Source organism: Trachurus japonicus, chromosome 13, assembly GCF_045865225.1.
Source record: "Trachurus japonicus isolate A0001 chromosome 13, Traja_1.0".
NCBI lineage: Eukaryota > Metazoa > Chordata > Actinopteri > Carangiformes > Carangidae > Trachurus > Trachurus japonicus.
Window position 1 is genome coordinate 37,138,319 of NC_140919.1, and position 24,473 is coordinate 37,162,791.

General features: G+C 41.8%; 1 protein-coding gene across 6 annotated transcripts in view; it reads right to left on the bottom strand.

The window, feature by feature from the left end:
* Positions 1 to 24,257, bottom strand: part of stx1a (syntaxin 1A (brain)) — a 61,101-nt gene extending 36,844 nt beyond the window's left edge. For 5 of the 6 annotated variants that reach the window (XR_015037498.1, XM_085796375.1, XM_085796377.1 and 2 more), the window contains exons 1-2: positions 23,783 to 24,046; positions 6,468 to 6,545 (exon numbers count right to left, since the gene is read on the bottom strand). Coding sequence is in view for 5 of the 6 variants with exons in the window: in XM_085796375.1 (XP_085652501.1) it covers positions 6,468 to 6,545; positions 23,783 to 23,812 (108 nt within the window). In the remaining variant the exon portion in view is untranslated. Of the gene's footprint in view, positions 1 to 6,467; positions 6,546 to 23,782 lie in introns of all 6 variants that reach the window. The other variant, XM_085796376.1, reaches the window with a different exon arrangement.
* Positions 24,258 to 24,473: the final 216 nt, after the last annotated feature.

Sequence of the window (24,473 nt, forward strand, 5' to 3'; positions counted from 1 at the left end):
GAGGAGGAGGAGGAGGAGAAGAGTATCGTGAGTGAGCGGGAGATGAAACCACATGAAGCTATACCTCGGTTTAGAGACCATGTGTTGTGAGTCACGGTGAGTCTCTCAGCTCCCATAAAACATCAGGCAAATTTTATTGGCGTGGGAGAAAAACCAATATCAGACACTTCTGAGAAGCTCTTACACACTGAAAAAACAAATGACCACTCACACTTACAGTCAATTGCATGACTTTTCTCTGTGAACTTGACATGCTCATAGACCTGATGTCTGTCATTTTTCTCTCATGTGTCCTATCAAACATGCACGTCAACAAACTGGTGATTCTGTCACTGGCAAAAAAAACAACAACTGTTTTCCAGTTTGAAGTCATAACTTTTCTGGCAGGGAGGATGACTAGAGGCTTGAGGCAACCGTGAGCCTGTGTTGCTCTTGCTCACTTCATTCTTGCATCATCAGGTGGAAGATTTTAGGGGCATTGCTACACAATGTTAGAAAAGTATAACAAATGTAATGCTGCTATATGCATATTACAGTGTAACAAATGTATAATAACACGTTTTTATTGACTTAATGAATGACTCTTTTTTTATTTGCCTGCGGGTTGCTGTCTGTAAAGTAGCTTATTCTAAAGTGCTATTTAATTTACACTTCTTTATTACAATTAGTGCTGTCAAGAGATGAAAAAATGTGAGATGAATTAATTATGATCAGTAATTAATTGATATAATTAATCTCTTTTTTAATCTCACCTAAAAATTGCTGAGAAAAGCCCTCAACTTGAGGTATTTTCATTTAAATTCATTACATTATTGTGGCTGAACAATAGATTGATACATGACAAAAAAAAGTGGCTTTATAAAGTAATTTATTGTTTGACTTGAACAGATGCAGTCCTTGCCATTTACATTCCACTGTAGCTATTAGTCCCAAGTGCTGCCTGCAACCTTTAGTTTCGACCACCAGGGGGGGAATATTGCTGTGTTCTCCAAATAATTAGAAAATAAAAATAAAATAAAACGTTTTTCAACTTCCATAATTAATCTCTCGTCGTCCATGGTACCGAATGCCCGAGACCCTGACGTAGGCTAATGTTGATGTGGAGTTGTGATTATCTATATCAACTGCGTCCTGCCATTGTGTTTTATTTTGAATGGGGGCGGATACGTTGATTCAGTGTCGGATTTCCTTTCTGGTGTAATTGATTTAGCAACGGCTCTGTCAAAAATCGAAATGCTGCGGGTTGATAGTGTCACATGGCGGTGCCCGGTGGAAATGCTCTCATTTATAAGAGTGGCGGCGATCAGCTGTGGTGACCACAGCACTGACGGACCCGGTGGAAATTAGAGATTAAAAATTAGATTAACACGATTTCAGTCAGACAACTCTGAAATGAGAACAAATAATTTATTGAGTATAAGCGTTGCAAGCTGAAGCACAGCATAGTTAGCATATTCTTGAGCATGGTTGCAGCAGGATTGATTGTAAGCATGGCAAGCTGAAGCACAGCACAGGTATCCTTGAGCATGGCTGCAGCAGGTTTGGTGTCAGGCTCTGTCTCAGTTATTCGTTCCCTGAATGATCTGGTTTGCCAGACATTACAGGGAATGAAGCAGACCCCCTGCAGGGGATCATAGAGACAGAGCCCACAGGTGGATGCTGTGGAGGAGGTGGGTTTGCAAAACCTCATGGGCAGCAGCAGCAGCAGCAGCAGCAGCAGCAGCAGCAGCAGCAGCAGCAAGGCAGCAGAGCAGGAAATAGCAGCGGCAGCACCAGCAGCAGCATAGCCAGGGATGAGCAGGTAAACTGGGGGGTTTAAATAGCCCGCCCTATTTGGAGGAGGAGGGCATGTGACTGATCAGCTGATCAGAATGGGCGCAGCTTGAGTTGTCTGCCTGAACTAGCTCCGCAGGCTTCAAATCATTGAAAAACATAACACGCTAAACATGACTGTATGAATCGCAATTCACATGATAATTTGAAACCCCTAATTACAATCATCAGTAGCCTAGTTTACCACAAACTTTATGGCACAAGGCTTTGAATAGACCAAAAATCATAATTTTGGATTTCTAAATCTAAATCTAATTTCTGAAATCCAATTTAGTTCAAGATATGATGGATACAATTTAATAAGATTTGTCTCATGATTGTCCTCGTATGTATGCTATCACTCAGTCCAAGAGACACATCAGATTTCAGTCTTGCGTTACTGAAACATCCACCAGCTTGTACAGCTCATCACCACGTAAGACTGAACAACCTCAACGGTGCATGACATTATGTAGACACACACACACACACACACACACAAGTTTCTACTAAAGCTGTGAAGTCAACAGACGACATATGGAACAGATTCATTCCTACACTGAGTGTGGAGGTAAACAGCCCACGTCAAATGTCGTAACTGCTGTTAAACAGCATAGCAGAAGGCAAAGACTTCATCATAGCTGCCATCTGTAGCGCTTCATGTCACTACTGATACAACAGGTACAAAGACTTCATCATCATCGCCACTATGTGGATTCTGTCTTAGTAAGACTACACAACAGAATGTAGCAATACAACACATGTGCTTACCTTTGAAAACTGCCCACAAACATCCGCAGAACCCTCTGCCTCCTTGTTCCTATATTATTACTTGACTCATAGGTTTTTTCGTAGTGCCCTTTTGTTTTCTTTTTTTCCTGCTTTCCTCATTATTTGCACCCAAAACTCACTGGTTGCGTCATTGCGTAACCTGATGATTGATGTCTGTCAACTGCTTCTTCCCTCCTCTTTTCTTTTTTTCTCAGATTAAAAAGCATCCATAACAGGTGATGTATGAGTAACTTCAAACAGAAATAAAACACAGACAGCACAAAAATAAAACTGTGGTGGTGGAGCTGGTTGAATGCCTATATGTAAAATACGATTAGACATCACAAGTCGGCCGGTTTCCACTGAGCTGTTGAATGAGTCGCTGATGGTGAAGCATGAATGAAGCAGCTGATGCCAATCAGCTAATACAAGCACAACTTCGGTGCTCTGCTGCCTACACTAATGCAGTGATACCATCCAGGGAGCACAGAGGCAGACAGAGCCCTGATGAGCCGGTCAGTCTTTATTCAAACCTTCAGCAGGGGTTACAAGCTCTAGGTCGTGACTGAAAGAACAAAGCTGTGGACTGGCCTGTTAATGAGGGTTCAGGCAGTGCTCACGTATTTAGTTGTAGTCAAAGTCCTCTGATGAAAATTGGTATTTGTTTTCGATTTTTGTTGGTTTGAACCGGAGACATTTTAGTTTATGTCAAAGTTTAGTCTCAGTTTTGCCTGGATTTCTTGATTTGAAGCTCCAGCTACAACTTCTTTTTATACCGTTGTTACAGGAGTCTCTCTAGCAGAAGGTGAGGTTCAATGTCTCCTTATTCACATGTTTCTGCTATGAAATAATACGCAGAGTGACAGAATAGACAGACTTATTTCCAGACTTGGAGAGAGTTTGAAGAGAACTGCTCATTAACGTTGCTCCTGTTTGCGTTACCACAGTTACCTGTGTTCTCCACTACAGAGCAGCAGGTATTTCAGCTTCACTCCCCTGTTCACCACAGAACTGCTCACAGTCTTGGTTTGATTTGAGAATAATAGTAGTGAGAATCCTTCAGCAACCGTCTAGAGGACGATTTAAATGGATTCTGAATAACGTCACATCCATCGTACCTAATAATGTTACCTTATCCTACCTGCTTCCTGCATGTTTTCATTGTGTGGCCCAATGTTCTTGTCTCATTTTCAGTGGAGTGTGGATGAATTTAGCTCATAAATCTGTTCTCGCAAGAACCATTAACATCACTTAACATTAGACGATGCTTCATATCATTAAAGGAAGCACAATAGGTCAAGTGGCTAAATCCATCTCTGAATATACATTATTTAAAGGGATACTTCAACATTTTGGCAAATTGGTCCATTGCCATTATCCCTATAGTCATAGCAGTAGGTTCGTTACCTTTAATTGTCAGTGCAAGCTATTTTTAGAACGGCGGAGCTTCATGGGATTCCTTGGTTTCCCTCATCAAACTCATCAAATACACAATCCAACAACTCCAAAACGCTTGTGACCTGCACATTCACCACGCTATGAGATAATAACGGAACGTTATGAGACGGAGTTGTTTTAGAGGCAAATGCAGAGACTGCTTGCTGAAAAACTGCCCCGACGGGAACGCCTATCAGCGGTTTTGCATGAATTTACCTCTAAAACAACTCTAGTCTCATGACGTTCCGTTATTATCTTATAGCGTGGTGAATGTGCAGGTCACAACATGTCCACGACCATTTTGGAGTTGTTGAATCGTGTATTTGATGAGTTTGATGAGGGAAACCAAGAAATCCATGAGCCTCCATAGCGTAGCTCTGAGCAGCTCACGGCTCTGCTCCGCCGTTCTAAAAATAGCTCGCACCGACAATTAAAGGTAACGAACCTACTGCTATGACTATTAGATTGACTATTAGACAAAATGTTGAACTATCCCTTTAAGACATTTGGGGAAACAGTTTTAGAGCCTACATTGTCTGATTATGCAGATACCTGCAGGTTGTTTGTAAGATTTAGAGGAAAAATCAGTTAGTTCAGTTATTTGTCCATGCGTCTGTCTTTCACATCATGATTTTTTATGAAAAATACAATACATTTCATTATAGCTCCCATTATTAAATGGTACTTTTTAAAGTCTTATTTTCATCACAGAAAATAGGTCTTTGATACATACAATCTAACACTGGGTTCAGGAAAATCTCAGGATCAAACTAATTCACATTAATAGCAACCAGTTCAGATTTTTTGGTCACCTAGTTCGGCTGCTTTCTGGTCTGAGTCTTACAACCAACTGAGAAGCAGATCAAACACACATGGGAGGGATGGTGGGGCCTGGAGGAGCCTTTTTACATGGGGACACTGTGGCCACTATCATTGACTGGTTTCCACAACAACCTCTATGAGAATAACTATCTTGAAAATGTGTTGATCACCGGACAAGGCCAAAACATTTCCGTACATGGTATTCATATATGGTATTCGTATATCACTTGACGGTTCGGTCAGGACACATTTTGTTCTACATTACAAAATGTAATGCATTAGTTTCACAGTGTGTCTCTGCTCTGGAGCATATCTGCACAAGTGTGACACAGAGTTGTCTCTATGCTCACAGACACCACGGGAAGAGTGTGAGATACACAACAGTGAAATTTACATGAAGTCACGCTGAATGGAGACATCTAAATGCTAATGCAGGAGGAGGTGGAGGTAGCTTAACTGCTGAGAGGCAAGCGGTGGTTGAAAACGCCACTGAGCGAAATGAATGAGCACAGCGTCTATTTAGTGCTGCCCTGTTGCTTGAATTAGCGGCTGTGGACACATATATGATTTTAGATGTATGGAGCATATGAATTTGAAATGCCTGCCTGAACAACCATTGCCAGATCCCAATATTATATTTAGTATTTCAATAGCTAGCCTGTTGGTTATTTACAATATGTAATGGCTGCTTCCTGCTGCTGGTGTTTTCTGTCTGTATTTTCCATATGTTGACGTACGATCGTTGAGTCTTTCTCCCTTGAGCTATACACAAGGTTCTTGTCACAGACGATCTAGCCCCTTTGATTGATGTACATGGATGTTTGTTTGTTTCATTGGTTCATTAAATATAAAATGATATAGCGTGACAGTGGATGGGACATAATACATGATGATGAATATGGATTATATAGAAGATGTAACATGTCTCCCTCAGCCCTTTTCTTATTTGAGCTGCACTTTACCTTTAACCTATTCACTGAGGGAGATGTATGCAGCAGGCCCATTAAGAAGGCATTACAGAGGACACTTTACTCATGGAGAAAGATGTCACAGAGTAAAGTCAGCCTGGCCCTGTATGAGTGATGATTCACAGCAGGTCCCCATCTCTCTGGGGAGGAGATGGCAACTGCCCCCACCCCCCCCAAACCCATACTGTATCTCCCTCTAAGAGCCATGATGATATTCAGTTTGTGCTCCCAACACAAGTGCGCAAATACACTTCCGACTGTATGAGCGGATGCAGTCTTACACAGTGTTGATGCATGTATTGTAGAGCATCTGTAACGCACACAAGACGAGAGACTGGGGGGAAACAAGTGAAATAACTGATGTGGACAAGGAGAATAAATGTCAATAAAGTCGTTTTGAGATGAAATAAAAATACATAATGATCTACGCCACACCAGTGACAACAACAATAGCTATAAATCATATCAGTGCTCCCCAGGGAAGAGAAATGGCATGAGATTGATTACAGTGCTCTGAAAAACCAACAGGATTAGACTCAGCATTGTGGGAGGAATGATACCCAAGCAGACTGTGGTGGGGCAAATGACCTGGACTATGAACCTGCTAGTGTGAGATTTGGGAATAGTACTGTAGTGACGACTGTGAGGTAAACAAACCTGTTCAAAGAATTCGTCCATGAAGCCTTTCTCCATCCCCAAGGCGACTTCATCCTCCTCTTCTGTAGTCTCCTTCCCCTGAACAAACACACATACGATAAGAAACATGAACATCCACAGAAAATGTATACAGTATTTACACAATAACACATGACTAGACCCTACCAAACACGTGAGGCTTTTTTTTGTTGCATAGTTCAAGGTTAAAGGAAACAGTTTAATGCTCTACCCACCTCTCCACCCATCAACTGATTAGAAACAAGGAGCACTTAACGACACTTGTAATTAAACCCACAGGTCGAGTGATTAGCAATTTATTATTGAATTAGGACCTAGAGGCAGTGAAAACCTTGACTTTTACCACACACACACACACATACACACACACACACACACACACACACACACACACACACACACACACACACACACACACACACACACACACACAGAGTACATATACACACATACACCAGCATGTGGTACATACAGAGAGAGGCATGTTAACGTCTCAAAAGGGAGTAGTTCAACGTTATTTATTTGGTCACAAAAACGGCTTAATAGGCCTTTAAATGGTGTTTTTATAGGAGGGGGAAGCTGCCAGCATCCAAGAATAAAACTGTACAGTTGAGATGGTTCATCCTATGAAGTTAAAATGTCTCAAAGTTTTCAGTTTCTAGGCAATGATTCATTCTGAAATATGTGCTCATTTCTAATCACATATTAGCCATTACTCCACATTAGCAGCGATCTCATGTGGCTTCATCTCATTCATTCATCCACTGTCAAACTAATTCAATTCCCCATTAGCAGCCCATGAGCTCCATTTGCTTATCAGCACTGTGGAGATGGGGTGTAGTTTTCATCTTCTTCTGCCTGAAATATTTCCTTCAATAACCTTAACCAACCATAAGGACTTTCACAGCTATTTGTAGCCCTAATATGATTTCATACAGGCCTACTGCATTTCCACCTCCTAACAACAAGTACTGTAGCTCAACCTTACATGGAGGGGAGGTCCATATACTGCTCTATAAATCACATTAATAACACTGGGTTGTTTATCTGCATAGCGGCCACATTCAAAATGGCAGGTAAGGCTCAGACAGACCTTTTGCTGCAGACTTCCTTCAGAAAGTTGTGAAGACAACATCCTGAGCATCTCCACATTTATAAAATAACTCTTACAACAATTAGGTCCAATTAATATTTAAAAACCCACCAAGAGTCCTATCAAGATTTTTCATGACATCCATATGAGTGTGCAGTCGGCCAGAGACACTTACAGTATGATTGTGCACACAGTGAATGCACTATGGCACCAGGAAGCAGGAAGCAGGAGAATCTTCTCCATCATATGATTTGCTGCTGCTTATTTTACATTAACTGTTTGTCATGAAGGCTCCAGACAAGTGAGAGGTCGATCAGCTGGTAAGTGATACCTACGTCTGTGCTGGTGAAATTACGGCACATTAGCAGAGGGCACTGCTTGTACATCTATGTTATACGGAGACTCCACACACACACACACACACACACACACAGACACAGAAAGAGCAACATAGTAAGGAGTACTGAATGGTAATTTCCTTTGTTCAGACAATATGATGAACAGAAATAATAAAATTAATAATGGCTGTATTTGATTTAACTTCACTTTCAGGCTCCTGGTATTGTGCGTGCTGGCTCGGTGTCTTTACTGAGAAAAGAGTAGCATTGTCTTTAATGTTATTAGTAACACCTGAGCTTTTCCTACAATTGTAAAAGTGCAACTGAACATAGAGCAAAAGACATAACACAACCCTCACCTTATTCCAAAAAGGCACCCAGTTTTAAAGCATTCAAACATGAATATGCGCAATAATATTTTGGCCAATACCATTCCCCATTTTAAAAGCTTTTTCTGTGAGAGGAATCAGATAAATTGTCCTCTGACACAAAATGTCTTTTGGAGCTTGTGAATAACAGCAAACTGCATTAATTTGTGTCTGGTGTTTACCAAAACAGTTGGGTACGAGCTAATGCATGCGTGTTCATGTTTTCTCCAACACAGGGTCACTCTGTGGTGTGTTAGCATGTGATGTGCCGACACAGAGGGGGAGGACAGACTTCAGAGAGCTGGCGAGGCACCTGGCACAAGTCTATGTGAGAGAAATACAGTGGCGCTGTTATCACGCTAATATTATGTGAACCCACTCAAACTACTGTATATTTAATCTGATCTCTATAGAAAGTATTTTTATTTATTATTAAGTGTTTAATGTGCTCATATGACAGACACAATACCCAAGATAATGGATGTCATTTTCTTGTGTGCAATTTTAGAACAAAACTTCTATCAGTAAATAAAAGTTTGTTGTGGGTGTGGCAGTGAGGTGCATTTAAGGAAATGCAGACTATTACAAGCTGAGAGAAAAGAGGCAGCAGCAGCAGGAGGCAGTGGAGGAGCATAGAGGATGGAGACAAACAGGGAATCAGAATAAGCCCACAGTGCACTCATAGTGTGTTCAGTCTCTACATAGAGATGCTGTATCTCCTGCAGAGAGAGGAGGGCTTGGTCTGGTCTTACTTTGAGTGGTCGGTGGTTCACCCCAAACCTTCAATTCCCGTCCAGATCTGAAGCTCCTGCTGAGCCACTGAGCTGCTGAGAGAGGCCTTTGCTGCACTCAGCCTGCAGTGTTGGACTTAGCTGTGCACACACAGCATCTGCTCTGAGCCAGACACACAAACATGCACAGCACACATATAGTATACTACAGCGGACACACACAGGGAGAATAAGGCCCATACAAGCTGGTCCACATTACCCCATGCACTCTGCCTCTGGGGCCAGCACTCGGGTGAAACACCCCAGCAGGAGTAGTGGCCTGATTATGCTGTTTATTAGATTAGAGAGTTGTTCTGGGCACTACGCCAGCAGGGAGTCGCTCCATAAAGACAAAAGGCAGTGCCTGCACAACCAGTGTAAACAGGAGGAGGAGGAGGAAATATAGTCCAAGAGTGAGCAAGACACAAACCAGACATCAAGTGAGCACACTGATGTGATGTCCACACGGGAAAAAGGAGGAGGAAAACCAGGGAGACACAACAGCCACTGTTAAACTGTAATAAGATGTGCACTCACAGAGCACAGCGTGTGTGATGATGTTTATACAGTCAGGTTAAATGTAGAGGAGGATACTCACAAGTCTTATGCATACATGCTTTCATGTGAGAATACAGGAGGGAAGAGAGACGGTTCAAGTAGAGATGGAAAACCCATGTGGGCAGTGCTTTATTGTCCTTTTGTATTTCCATATTAAAGCAGACTTGTTTCCCACATCTCTGTATTACAGTCAATTTAAGCAGCTTCCTGCAGTCCCATTAGAAATGACTCATAAAAATCTGTGTCAGCTGCACTGAGGAATACTGAGAGCATAACCAGATTTATTATCATAACATATCCTTGTAACATTCATTATGGATGCATGCTCGCTTTTATACACACACATTTTAACATTGGATTATCTAGCTATGTTTTCCTAATGTAGACAAATGCAAAGATACAAACAATTGTTTTTTTACTCCAATTGCAAAAACTTGCTGCTCACATATAAATCTGCTGAGGAGATATTCACCAAGTGATGTTTCCGATTCAGAGTTAGAGGTTGAGTAGCCACACACACACACGCACGCACGCACGCACACACGCACGCACCATTCTTTAGCCCCTAACCCTTGCTATGCAGAGTTCATATTTCCAGTAATTACTATTATTACCAAAAAATGGTGTGCGTATCAACAACGTCATTTATATACACAGACACTCTCATGTCTACTTCTGAAGGCGTTGATAGATCCAACTTAATAACACAGGGTAAAGTGTGATAGTGCTACAGTTTATCAACATTATCATTACCTTCCCATCTCTTTGATCCCAAACCATCCAGTGACTTAGGCAGCTAAACCTAATTTTAAGGCCCAGTTCACTAAAATGACAAAGAAACATATTTCTCACTTCTTCGCCTCTAGCTTTATCTCACCACGATTCAGTTAAACTTTGAACAATATGAGAAAAAAATCCTTTGTAATTTGGGTGAACCAATCCATTAAGATGAGAATAACGTTAGTGGCATTGTGGTATTACTGTATGTCGGTTATAGTCTCTCTAAGCAAATATCTTTCCTATCTGTATGTTGAAATACCACTATAGTCTATAGGAATAAATGACACAACTATTCAGAAAACCAAGACAGACCAGCTCACTTTTTGAAAAGTAATAATAATAATGGTTTACATTTACATAGCGCTTATACCCGATACCCAAAGCGCATACAGTAACCATTATTCATTCATACTACATGCCCTGAGGCAGACTGACGGAAGTGTGGCTGCCAATGTGCGCCAAACGGCCCCTCCGACCACCACCATGATCATTCTTATGCATTCACACGAGGCAAGGTGGGTAGGTGTCTTGCCCAAGGACACTATGGCAGAGACTGGGAGAGAGCGGGATTCGAAACCACCAACCCTCTACCTCCTGAGCCACTGCCGCCCCAAAGTCCTTACTCTTACTATTGTGATGCATAATTTGCAGGCCTGCATTATCCAATGCGGAAAAAAACTACCCCACTTTTACCCTGGAATGGATTTATTTGAAAATAGAATTTTGCATAAAGTTTGGGCTACATCGTCTGATAGATGAGTGATTACACTTATATTAATACCCAGTGGGCTCAGATTCAATTTTCTTCTCTGAACACCTTTAAGACTCAAACAGGTCTACCCAAAAATAGATACACATGACATACATACACAACCCCACTTATAACAGCCACGGACATGCCTTCACCTGCTCCCTGAGGACCTTCACCACCTACACAACGACATTATCTACATTACTACACGGGAAACAGCTGGCAGCTAAATCTGGAAAATTAATTTTCACTGACATTTTAAGCATGAACACAGTCTTCTTAGGAATATTGGTTCTGCAGGGGTTCAACTGAATATATAGATCACCAGAATAATAATATTTCTGTAACCACAGGGTGATTATGTAACTGGCAAGACTTAATCTTCTGACATATTGTCGTAGTCGGAGAAAAACGGCAAAAGCAACACAGCAAAATCACAAACCAACACACAGACTGCGCTGACTGATTGCTCCGCTGGTCAGCTGACTGAATGACTGTCAGACTGAATGACCTGCTGACGGCAGAGGAGGAGGCAGCGTAGGGCTATCGAGACAGGATAATTACACTACCAGGGAACAGTGTGGGTGACGAGAGGACACAGGAAGTGATAGATTGAGCCTAAAGACAAACCACCCAAATGTAAATCTCATTCACTTCCGTCACATTATTCTACTCTCTCTTCGTCGCTGACAACGCCTGAACAGTCCTCAAAGAAAATCAACAAGTCTCAATCTCTGCTTCAAGGCCTTAGTGTGAATTTCAGCCTTTGGTTTTCAACTGGTGAACTAACTGCTAATTCCCTTTTACTTTGGGTCTCTCCACTGCAGGCAATTAAACACAGATTGAATTGCTCTTCTTTACGGGGCAAACATGAACGGCCTCTTGGCACTTTTGGGTCCATCAGCACATCTTTTGTAGGCAGCTATGATCTACGCTTCTTCCCTTGTTATATTCCACCAGTTATTTTACCGGTGGCTTTTTCTATGTGAGATTTTTTATTTGGTTTTGTGCAAATAACACATGTCTAGTTCCAGTGGGAGACAAGATCTGGTCAAGGTGAACAAGATGGTTTTATCAGCCCAACCCGAGGAGAGCAGGGTTCAGCAGATTCACAAAGAGGGATGTGGGTGGGAGCGGAGATGAAGCAGTACGTGCCACCACAGCTGCTCCGAGTCAACGTGTGTGCATGTGCAACAATTCTTCCTTTGCATAACAATCCGCCTCAGTGTCCTCCCCCTTTAATCATCTTCCGTTTTCTCTGTCTGTCATTCACTCGCCTCCTCTCTGCTTCCTCCAGACTTCAGTTTCACTACAGCATCTTCAGGCCCACACAACATGGACTCAGTTACCTTTGTCTCTCTCTCTCCATCTCACTTTACTTCCTTAACATTCATTCATCCGAGCAACTTGACACTTGTTTGATGTTTTAACAGCAAAGCCCCAGGACCTGATGGAGTACTTGGGAGAGGTCTGTGCAGTCCAGCTCTCAGGGGTCTTTACCAAGATCTTCAACCAGTCCCTGTCACAAGCCATCGTACCCTCCTGTTTGAAATCCGCTACCATCATCATACCATTCCCATGAAATCATCTGTCAACAGCCCCAATGACTATAGACCGATTGCACTGATGTCCATAGTCATGAAATGCTTTGAGAGACTGGTAGCCGACCACATCAAAGCCCCCATCCCCCTCCTTTGATCCCCATCAGTTTTCGTACAGGGCAAACAGATCAACTGAGGACGCCATTACCACAGCTTTACACACTGCTCTGTCCCATCTCGAGCTCCCAGGTAATTATGTCAGAGTGCTTTTTGGATTCTGGATAAGTGACTTCCTCACAAACTGTGAAAATGGGGCCCTTTTGCTCCTCCACCCACACCCTCAGCCCCCTCCTCTACGTACAGGAAGGAGATCCAGAGGCTGACGGGATGGTGCACAGACAACAACCTGTCTCATAACACTGAAAAAAAACAAGGAGGTGGTTATTGATTTCAGAAGACACAGAGCAGAGCTGACCCCCAGTCAGAAGGAGAGGGTCTCCACCTTCAAATTCCTGGGAGAGCAGACCACAGAGGTCTTCACCTGGACAGCCAACACCACAGCAGTGAAGAAGGCCCAGCAGCGAATGCTCTTTCTGACACTGTTGAGGAGGAACGGCCTCCTGGTCACCTTCTACCGCTCCACCATCGACAGTGTGCTGAGTCTGCTGCCACAGAGTGCATCTCCCTGTGGTATTGTGGCTGCTCAGCTGCAAACAAAAAAACACCCTGCAGAGGGTGATAAATATGGCAGGGAAAACCATCGACCGCACTCTGCCCACCCTGAATGACATTGCCACCTCCCGCTGCCTTCTGGCAGGAGATCAGAAACCTCAAATCACGCACAAGCAGACATAAAAACAGTTTTCACCCCTGGGCCATCAGACTCATTAAAGGGATAGTTCACCCAAAATTCAAATTTCACTCCTTATCTACTCACCCTCATGTCGACTAAGAGCTGTGAGAATTTTCAGAGTCCTCCGTGCCTTCTCTGAGTTACGGGGTGGGGGTCCGCGCAGCAGTATTTGTCCATATAATGGTTGTGAATGGATAACTTTCTTCGTCCAAAAAGACACACCAAAAAACATCCAAATACCTCCACACAGCTCGTCTGTAATGTCCCTCTTGTATTGAAGCCCCGACATGAGAAATTGTTAAAAAAAAAATTAAATAAGTCTATATTTTAAGCTTGTTTGTAGCGGAAGCTCCCAGTGTCTCAGTTCACTGCTCTTCCTGTGTCAGTGCAAATCACCGGCGGAACAATTTTTCATGTCGGGGCTTCAATACAAGAGGGACATTACATACGAGCAGTTTGGAGGTATTTGGATGTTTTTTGGTGTGTCTTTTTGGACGAAGAAAGTTGGTATCCATTCACAACCATTATATTATAATACTGCTGCGCGGACCCCCCCGTAACTCAGAGATGGGACAGAGGACTCTGAAAATTCTCACAGCTCTTAGTCAACATGAGGGTGAGTAGATAAGGAGTGAAATTTGAATTTTGGGTGAACTATCCCTTTAACCACAGCAACCATTCAAAATAACCTTGCACTACTGCACTTAAACACGGCACTTTTTTAACGTCAACGTGCAATATATATATTTTTATAGGCTTCTATATTGATTTTTACTAACTGTATGACTGTACTTTTTTACTATAACTTCTTTCCTGTGTGTGCATACTGCATGTGTGATCTTTGATGGCACAGCAGATCTCGTTGCATGTTGTTGGCTATTTGATTTGATTTGATTTAATGTTTTAACACTGTTTAGATTCCCTTCTCCTGAGGAAAAAAAAGTCATACATATATGTATTTTTAATCAAACGTGAATGATAGGCTTGATCCTAAGTCTCTTTCTCCTTAGTTCAACTTGTCCTTCTTTCCTCTCTCATTCTTTCATCTCTCTCTGATCTCTGCCGCACTTAACATCTTTCTGACCTTTTATAGGGTAATCATCAAAGCAATGCCATTCAAACACAACTAAATACAAAATGTACAAACTGCCAGACTATGAAAGGTTAAATAACGACTTAGAATGTGATAATAAAACGTCTTTCCACCCATTGATGATAATCAATTTCAGGCAAGAATCCAAATGTCTGCAGCTGAGATAACTCACACAGGGGCTGAGATGAGATGACTGACCTTTTAGACTAAATAGTAGATGCTTACTTCCAATTTGGCTTATTAGCAAATAATTGGCAGATGGATATGATTATATAGATTACATGGTGTTGTGGATGTTCATACACAAACTTGTCAGCCCTGGGCATGTGCGCAGGCAGCAGCGGCTGGTCAGCCAGTGTTCGGCAGTGCAGGAGTGGGTGAGAAAATGTCATAAAGCTCCAATTGAACTTTAATGACAGATCACAGGCAGAGAAAAGAGATGTTCTGTCACCGCTTTTGCCTCTCTCCATCCCAAGCCCTTTACCCCTTATTCCCCTGTGGAATATATACGCAGCGCCACACTCTGTAACCCGCTGACCATGAAGGATAGTGACAGCACCAATGCACCGCTAACACAATTATGTTGTAGATATAGGGTTGAATGTAACACGGGGTGAGAGGCATGTGAAGAAATGGCAGGATGTGTAGAAAACGGATCATGGCAGTGGAAACGAAAGACAGGGAGAGAAAGGCCAACAGAAATATCAAAAGTATAAATGTACTTGAATATTCTGCACTTTATGTAAAACTCATGCACTTGATGATTACTTATTTATTTCACTTGAATACTCTACTCATTTAATTACTTAGAAACATCTTAGCGCACTTCAGGTAGGCTTTCAAACTGTCATGTTGTTATGTACTTACGTAGTATTTCTAATTGCCATGTTTGTCGCAATCGTTTGTCTGTCAAAATCCTTGTTATATTTATTTAAGTACCCCATGTTACCCCATTTCCCCAGAGGACTACAGATGGAAATTAGCGGCTCCGCTAAATCTGGTGCAGCCATCTATTTATTTTTCTCAATAATTAATGTCACTGCACACTGTCCTTTTTAAATAAATAAAATAAATAAAAATAAATAAAAGGGGGAAAGAGGCAGAGAGACATAGTATTTGATGTACATATATTTAAAGCAGAAGTAAGCGATCCGGTGGTTTTGGCTAACTTCCTGTCAGCCGATGGAGTTAGCAGTCCCCGCCCTCGTCCCTACGTCACCACATTCACGCGCATCCCTTGGCTGCACACACAGAGAGGACCGCCCCTTTATGCCGTTCTCTCTCCTCATTGGATAAAGGATGTAGGATACAAGGAAAGTTTTCTCCTCGGCTTACAGCAGAGCAGAGTGACTGACAGACCCGTGTTTCAGACCAAACACTCTATGTAAGTGATTGCTGTCGGAAGATAGAACTATTTAAGACTTATATTAACACAAATATTCCGCTTACTTCTGCTTTAAGGACTGAAACAAAATCAATCTCTGATAAGTAAATCAGTTATTTTGTCTGAGTAGTGAGCATAAATTTAGTTTTCCACGATTTAAGATAAAGAAAGGCAGAAAAACCTCCCAACTGCGAGAATGACCATGAGAAATGTTTCACGTTTTGCTTGAAAAATGTCAGGGTTGACAGGGAAACCAGAACCAATTGCAGACACAGCATGGAAATGCTGAAACAAAAAAAAAAAACTTCATTGAACTCACAGAAGAACTCAGGAAAAGGCAGGAGAACAGGGCACAGGGCATAGACAACAGGACATATGCAGAAAAAAGTCAGGGACACGGTAACAACACAGACGAGATGAGTGAAAACACGGAGGTTAAATACACGAGGAGAAATAAGGCACAGGTGGGGAAATCAACACAGGTGGGACACATGAGGTAATCACATGAGGGCGAGCACAGGAAGACAAGACTGAAACTTCAAAATAAAACAGGAACTATACCATGACAGAAAAATGCCTTAAAAAATGTTGATATTGTCAATCAACTGTCTTAGTTCTGCAGTAGTTGGCAGAGCAAAAATCATTTTCCACAGCAAAGAGCTGTTAACAGCTTCAAACATCTACACAGATGGCAATTAAGACTTATCTTGTTTTCCTGCTGAGTGGAGCATGAGTTCATAAAACGCTTGTATATTATATCATAAATCATTTTTACAGGGTAAATGGTGCCAAATGTTTATTTTGGTGTTTTCTTTGGAAAACTTGTAAGTTGAAAGTGCTGTTTAACCCATAAGAACCCAGACCCATTTATCCTTGAAGGAAAATTAAGTGGGGTGAAACACAGACCAAGTGGAATGCATGGAACACATTTTTGAAGTTTTTTTTGAAATAGCGCCACCTATTGTCAGAGATCTGGAATGTTGCATATATGTCACATCGGGCGTTTTTGGTATCTTAAATTTTCACTTGAAAATAAATGGGCTTAACATTTTCTTTTGCTCTGTAACACAAATTTGACCTTTTATTTGCATTTCCATAACATATATCAAAATTACAAATTTGCTGGTTACTATTAACACCTTTTTAAGACAAGTTTCACAACAAAAAAGGGCAAACACTATAGAAATGCGAATATTGCCTCATATTGAAGGCTTTAACCAGTTACTGAAGCCTTAAAAGCTGTGCAACCACAATTTTCTTTCCAACTACAAATACCTTGGCATCTGGATGGACAGTTGTCTTAATTTTAAGCACCATATCACCACCCTCATTGCTAAACTAAGAACAATACTTGGCTTTCTGTACAGAAATAAGCACCGTTTTCCTACTCACAACAGGAAAAAAAATGGAGACACTATTTTTTCTCTGTTTTAGAGTATGGAGATGACATCTATGGAAGAGCTGCTAGTTCCACTTTGATTCCCCTGAATGCTGTTTACCACTCAGCCTTACATTTCATTTCCAATGATTCATATAATACTCATCACGGCACTCTTTATCAAAATGTCGGCTGGTCATTTCTGACAGTAAGGGGAAAACAGCATTGGTTTTTATCCATTTTTAAAGCCCTGTCACAGTTATTGTCTCCTTATTTATCATCTCTGTTAACTATGAAATCACAAAACATTGGTACCCACTCACAGAACTGATTGTTGGGTCATATTCCATTCGTCAGAACTGAGCTGGGTAAATCGTCCTTCTCTCACAATGCACCAAATGGGACCCTCTCTCCCATCAGTACAGCAGTCCAGAACCCTTGTCTCAAACCTGGTTCATGACTGTTTGACTGAGTTAACTTTTCTTATTTGTTTCCTAATATTTTCTTATGTAAACTCTCATTCTTCTTTGCTGTATTTGTTGTTCTGTATACAACATCTATTGCACGTCTGATGGTCGTCAGTACATCCTGAACACTGTATCCTATTTTGTTACAGAAAATACAGCAAAAAAGCATAATTACATTAATATGGGACCAGCATGGGATACTAAAATCTTGTTCATTTACTGAGAAGAGTGTCTCTGCTAAATCTGTGGTTCAATTTCCGGACTGATATATCATTTTATTAAATATTGATTGAATTTGACATTATTTTTATGTTAACATTTTTAAATTATGTTTTAAATTGAACAACATAGAGTATATTAATTCAAAATACCTGAATCACCTAATTTAATTGAGCAGTTCTTTCCCATTTTTCTGATTGTGACATAGGCGTCACATGGTATTTTTCCTGACTTTTTTAAGACTAAGGCCCGATGTGACGTATATGTCACAGCAATATTTCCTTAAGTTGTTTTATATGAGTTTCTTCAAAAAATGAGGTCAGAACAGGTTAAATACAACAAGGGACATGTTATAAAAGGATTTGCATTGTGAAATGGGTGGTGGCTTATTTTATTGACAGAAGGCAAGCTTTTTAAAAGTAGCGACCTCTGTGAAATGTGCCAACTCTGCTGGCCACCATCTTGGAAATGTTGTCATGGATAGAGAGATTCACAGAGAGTCATGTGACTGCACCAGGATGTTGAGTAGATGTCACTTAGGGACTTCATGAGTTAAAAGTTCAACATAAATATGTGTAAGGGGCTTTCCAGGACACTTGAAGGCAGTGTGACACCCGTGTCACCGTGGGTCCTTATGGGTTAAAGACAAAGACAGACAGAGCTACTTGGGGCCTTGTGAGGTCACTGACAGTTAATTTTGTTGTAAATAATGTAGGGAGATGTTAATTTCCAACAAGAATCTGTGATAAAGATGTGGCGTCTGCGCTGCTACACAACCACACTGCTGCCTTTGATTATGAGATGATGTGATGTGAAAGATGAGGTCAGCACATTACAAATTCAATTTTAGCAGCGGTAACAAAGATGACCCGAAGCAAATTCTCGCGCAACAGATGGGGAAGGTTTGATTACAGAAATGTGTTTACTTATTATAAGGATGTCTATTAGCTTCAGGAGCTGCTGCTCTTTATGAACAAACAACAAGATTTTACTACACAGACGAAACCATGAAACCAATCAGTAGTACAGAAATCATAAAAAATGACAGAAGTGACAACGCTTTGCTTATTTCATGCTGGATAAGGATTTTATACAGCTCAATGGACTCTCCATTCACACATTTCCAAAATAAGTATTAGCGGCCAACAGATATCATTGCAACTGTCACCTCATTTGCAGAGACAGACAAGTCCCTGGTGAAATGCCAGATTGGTCACATTCATTTCAAGGCTCATTAATGCAATTATGCAGCTTATATGTGTTGATTAATAATGTGTTTGCAAGTGAGTACATGCATGCACTTTTCTCATGGTTAAGTGACAATACAGGACTGTGTGACGGTGCATTTTACTGCTGCTTCATCAGCCCACCACTGAGTTTGAGGAGAAAAGCTCATCTGTGGGTCAGAAGGAGCAGCTGCAGATCTAAGTGAAGTTTTGAACGAGGAAAAATAAAACCTCTGACTCTGTAGGAGTGTTGAGTTCAATAGCGAGCAAAGTGGCTCTTTACTCTCACTGTTCTTTGTGTCACGGAGGAAGTGTCAATAGCTAAGATCAGGTTCAAGGACAGATGAGAAAGAGGTAAAGACCTCAAATAAAGGGGAGATGGATGTGAGCAGACAAAAAAGAGGAGGGATAATGAAAAGAAAAGGGGAAACAAGAGGGTCAATGACACACACAGCCTCTGAGTCAGTGCTCTATATCCATCCGATTAGTTAATGTGTCACTCCAACGCCAAGCAGTGACAGTCCCACCACACACACATAAACCTGCCTGAACCAATACTAACACCGACTAACAAGGCTGCACAGAGAAGAGGGAGAAAAACATATGGGAGGACAGGAAGCCATCTGATAAATCACTGATAGGGAAAGAGCAAAGAGCAATAATGGAGGGACTCACCATTACAGAGAGGATGAAAGAAAAGAGAGGGTTGTTATTTAAGAGATGGAGATGGGGGAAAAAAGAGACAGATATAGTCAATCAAAGGGACGAGACGGCGGGGCAAAAAAGCCGGAGCTGATAAAACGTCAGGAAAAAATGAGGAGATGTGAAGGCGAAATGGCCTGCTACAGGTGCAGCTTTCATAATGCCCATCTAAATAAATAACTCACTGCTGCGAAATGACAAACAATCGCATCTGATTGATAACTGTCCCGGTGGTGTGTGAAATCTGTAATAACCTAATCAGTGTGTTCCCCCTTAGGTTTAAGAGAGCTTGAAGAAAGCTGACAAATGCATCATATCTGCACCATCTGTCACTTAATAACTGCTGGGCCAACTGGGAGCGAAGGGACGAGGTGAGGCAGAGAGGAGACGCCGCCTTATGACCATGTCAGTTATAGAGACTGGCAGCTTTAGGCGGCGGGTTAATGAGCTATCAGAATAGACTCATGGGCAGATACTGAGCCCTCACACACCTGTAGGTTTCACCCTCACACAAGTGAGAGCAAAAACAAAATCACACAGATGCAAGGGGTGAGTAAAGTTGCAGCAGAAGTCTAGAAACGTATGAAAGGACGCTGCTCCTACAAACTCTGTAAAGCTCAGTCCTCTTCTTGCTGCTCCTATGTCTGGTTTTTTAATATCTTCGTCACACGGTGTTTGCAATTATCTTTAAAGTAAACGGTCCCTATTAGAAGAAATGGAATACAATATTCATAATAATGTTTTAATTAGTAGATAATCAGCGGAAACTAGGAAATGTGTTTTCATAGCTTACCCCTCGTAGCTTAGAATTAGCTCTTGATACCGAGCGGCTTCCTATCACAGCAGACACAAATGGACATATCTTTTGTGCTTTTGTTGCCTAAAGGTCACCATAGTTTCTCCTACTTGCTTTGACAGGGAGCTTTTGGGAGGGGGGGGGGGGGGGGGGCTCAGCTTCTACACAAGACACCACAAAATCCCACTCACTGGTCCTTTAATTGAGAGATAAAGTATTCCCGCATGAAATACTAAAAACTATTGAAAGCTCCAAAAATAACAGTTATGGATCAGGTATTGGTGAGATGTCACTATCTACAATAACTCAATGCCTTTATGAAATTCACTTGCAGACATCCATTGAGTCGCAGCAGGCTGCAGCCTCAGGTTGGAGCAATCCTCTGAGCTCGGGCTGTTCACCATAAAAATGAGAGTTGGGAGAGAAAAATCATGTCAGAAAATCTTGACACTGGATTTTGTTTGGATATATCATATCCACGTAAAGTTTGACTTGCTGTGCCTTAACATAATTAGGCGCTTCCCAAGGGACCCTACCAGGGGCTGTTTCCCTGGCAACATAGGGCACTTAAATCCCCACCGTTATAACGAGACGACCCCTTGAGAGACTCAAATTTCATTCAAAACTCTTAAGACGTATATATACAGTCATAGAAAATGAAACACCAAACCAGCAGCATGCGCGGCCTGTTTCTTGCCACAAATTTATTCAAAACCCACTTGTGCAAAATGTTTTAATTTTATGCCAGTTCTTCCAGAAGAACCGCCAGCTTTTCCAGTTTGAAAACCAAAAAGACCATCGTTAGTCCGGCAATGGTACGTGGAAGCAATAAGACATGGGTTTGTGCAGTCAGCTGCACGGTTTGAAGTGATGTCTCAGTAAAAAGCAGAACTATCAGTCATTTATACACAAGATTTAACATGTTTTGGCACAAGTAAATTTGTCAATGGCTGTGCAAGGAGCAAAGTAAAAAACTATTGCCTAACTACACCAGGCTTTGGTTGTTGTGTGCTGCAACCAAACAACTGAGACCAGCGTTAATGTCAAACTCAGTGCTAGAAACCCACTGAGATTTCATCACCAAACCTGTGCAGTGACATTTGCGTGAGCACAAGTTTAACATTTCTCCAAATTGAAGCTGCATCTCACAGAGCTGAAACAATTAGTAAATTAATTGATTATTTATCCCACTATGGCAAAATTAGCTTGTTTCAGCATCTCAACTCTGAGTAAATATCTTAATATCAGACAAAGGCGTTAGACAAAGACACAATCTCCTACACAACAGATAAAAATAACTCAGCGGATTAATCAGTATTGAAAACAATAATTAGTTGCAGCCCTTTTCTATTGCATTATAGTTCAGAGCTGTTGAACAACTGCACATGTAATTCCTCCTACAGTGAGTTATGAAGTGTGGTCCAGACTCACCGAGATCCCTTCATGAGATTCAAGAAGCTGTAATAACTCCAAGCTTTAAACGGGAAACAATATTAATCTGGTGCTGATGGGAAATAACTGTCTGTGACTTGCAATTTACTTTGATTTTATTTGGTCTGGATTGCTTGAAATGGATCTGACTGGAGCCGCTGCAGCTGCCTTTTCTCAGACATGAAAGATGTGATCAAAAATAATGCAAGATAATAGAATCAGCACCGGCAGCTGATACAAAATTTCTGTTGACCCCGAAAGGTTTTGGTTGAATATTGGTTGAGCTTTCTCACTGAAGCTGGTGAGGAAGATTTAGGCTATTTCTGTCTCTCTTGACAACTGCATCTTGCTTGCACTGTGAGGACGCAGCATGGCAGACTAGAGACACGCCTCTGCTGAACACACACACACTCACACACACATATATAATTGGCAGGGCTGGGTTGTTTCCCTGGAGGCCAATTCATAGCTCGATCTTCACTGAAAACTGAGGAGCTGTAAATTGTTTCCCCTCTCTGTCCTCTGCTTAACTGCCAATTACCCAGATCTGACAATGACCACTTTACCTATCTCTCTCTCACACACACACACACAACAGCCAATATCAAGCTCAAACCACCAGCATTCCTATGGAGGATAACACTCAATGACTCCTCTGTATCTGACCAAACACTGTCATTAGTCAGCCATGCATCTTTCAACAGCATCAATTATAAATAGTTTAAAAAACTATCTGGTGTGTGTTTGTGTGTGTCTGTAACCAGCTCAAAATGTAAGAAGTAAAGATTTAATTATCATGATTAGAGAATGTGGGATGGGAACTCTGAATCATTAATGTAAGACAGAGCTCCCTCCCTGCTCTCACAGAGCCCTGATAAAAATGTAAAACAATTGTTATGTACTAACCACTGTGCTGGGTGTGGGTGGTTTAAGGGTTTGATTTTTGGAGGGGATAAAACCGCCTGTGACGCGCAGAGGGTGGACATTTAACAGGTGGAATGGGCGAACTGGGACCAATTTCCCACTGCAATCACACTACTACAGATCAGGCGTGATCGATCTCACACACATGCACACACACCAATGTATTCACTGCAGACACAAGGGATACATAATTTGCTATTTAATAGCAAACTGTTAATAGAATAATTACAGTATTAAAATGTTCAAATTAAACAATAAATGTAAACTGAATGACATTATAAATAATCCCATTAAGAGCAAAGTCTCCATCCTATAACTCCCTCTTGAGCTCCAGAGACTTCCTGTAATTGAGACGGGGAGGGAAATGACTTTTACTTTGATGAAACATGTAAAATCATTTGTCCAATCTGCGTTTTACCCTCAGTCACAAACACACAGTAAAGCTCAGTATCGATGTGCGCCGGTCGCCGGTGTTACACCACTACATCTCAGCCTCCATCAGAGCCGAGAGTCACAACTGTTGCTCCATCAGCGCGCCCGGCTCCGAGCTCCCTGCAGCCGCTCTCTCCTCACCACAGAGCAGGTGGCTGAGAGAGCCGCTGCAGACGACCAAACAGTTACTCACATGTTTAAGTTCTTGCATGCGGTCCTTCATGGTTCCCTGTTGCTCCGCTGAATAAACTCTTGTTCTCTCAGTTGGCGCTGTCTTGTGGGTGTTGGGTGTTTGGTGATGGAGCGGCGGGGCGGACACCGGCAGGATGACGCGAGAGCGACCGAGGGAGAAGGCGCGTCTGGCCGCGGTGATTTTCCTCTCCTTCGGTTTGGGTGCGGGGATGATGGGACCACTTTACAGAGCCTGGTGACGCGCATGAAAGGTAAGGCGAGGCCTTCCGCCGTTAACCCATTACACACCCGCAACTTCCTACTCAATCCGCACTAATTGGCCTTTTTTCCCCCTAAAAACCTTAATCTCTTCTCTAAGTTTCTGTCAGCTCCGTTAACGTCTGTCTGACTGACTGCAGAGTGGAGTTACAGAGATATCACCCCCGGAGAGATCTGTGGGCCGAGTGCTGAAATTGTGTTGGATTTGGTTATTGATTGAGCAGGTTCAGAGATAACGCCCAGGTGGATTGTGTTGTGCCAAAGCGCACAGCGACCTCTGTTGGACACATATGGTGCTGACTGGTATGGAGGAAGCAGGGGACCTAAATTATCCAGAAATATTGTGCAAAATCAAGGAATTTAGACTTTAAATCGTACCTTATGCATCTTTCTTACATGTGTTTTCAATAGTCCTGAATATGAGGGTACATGTG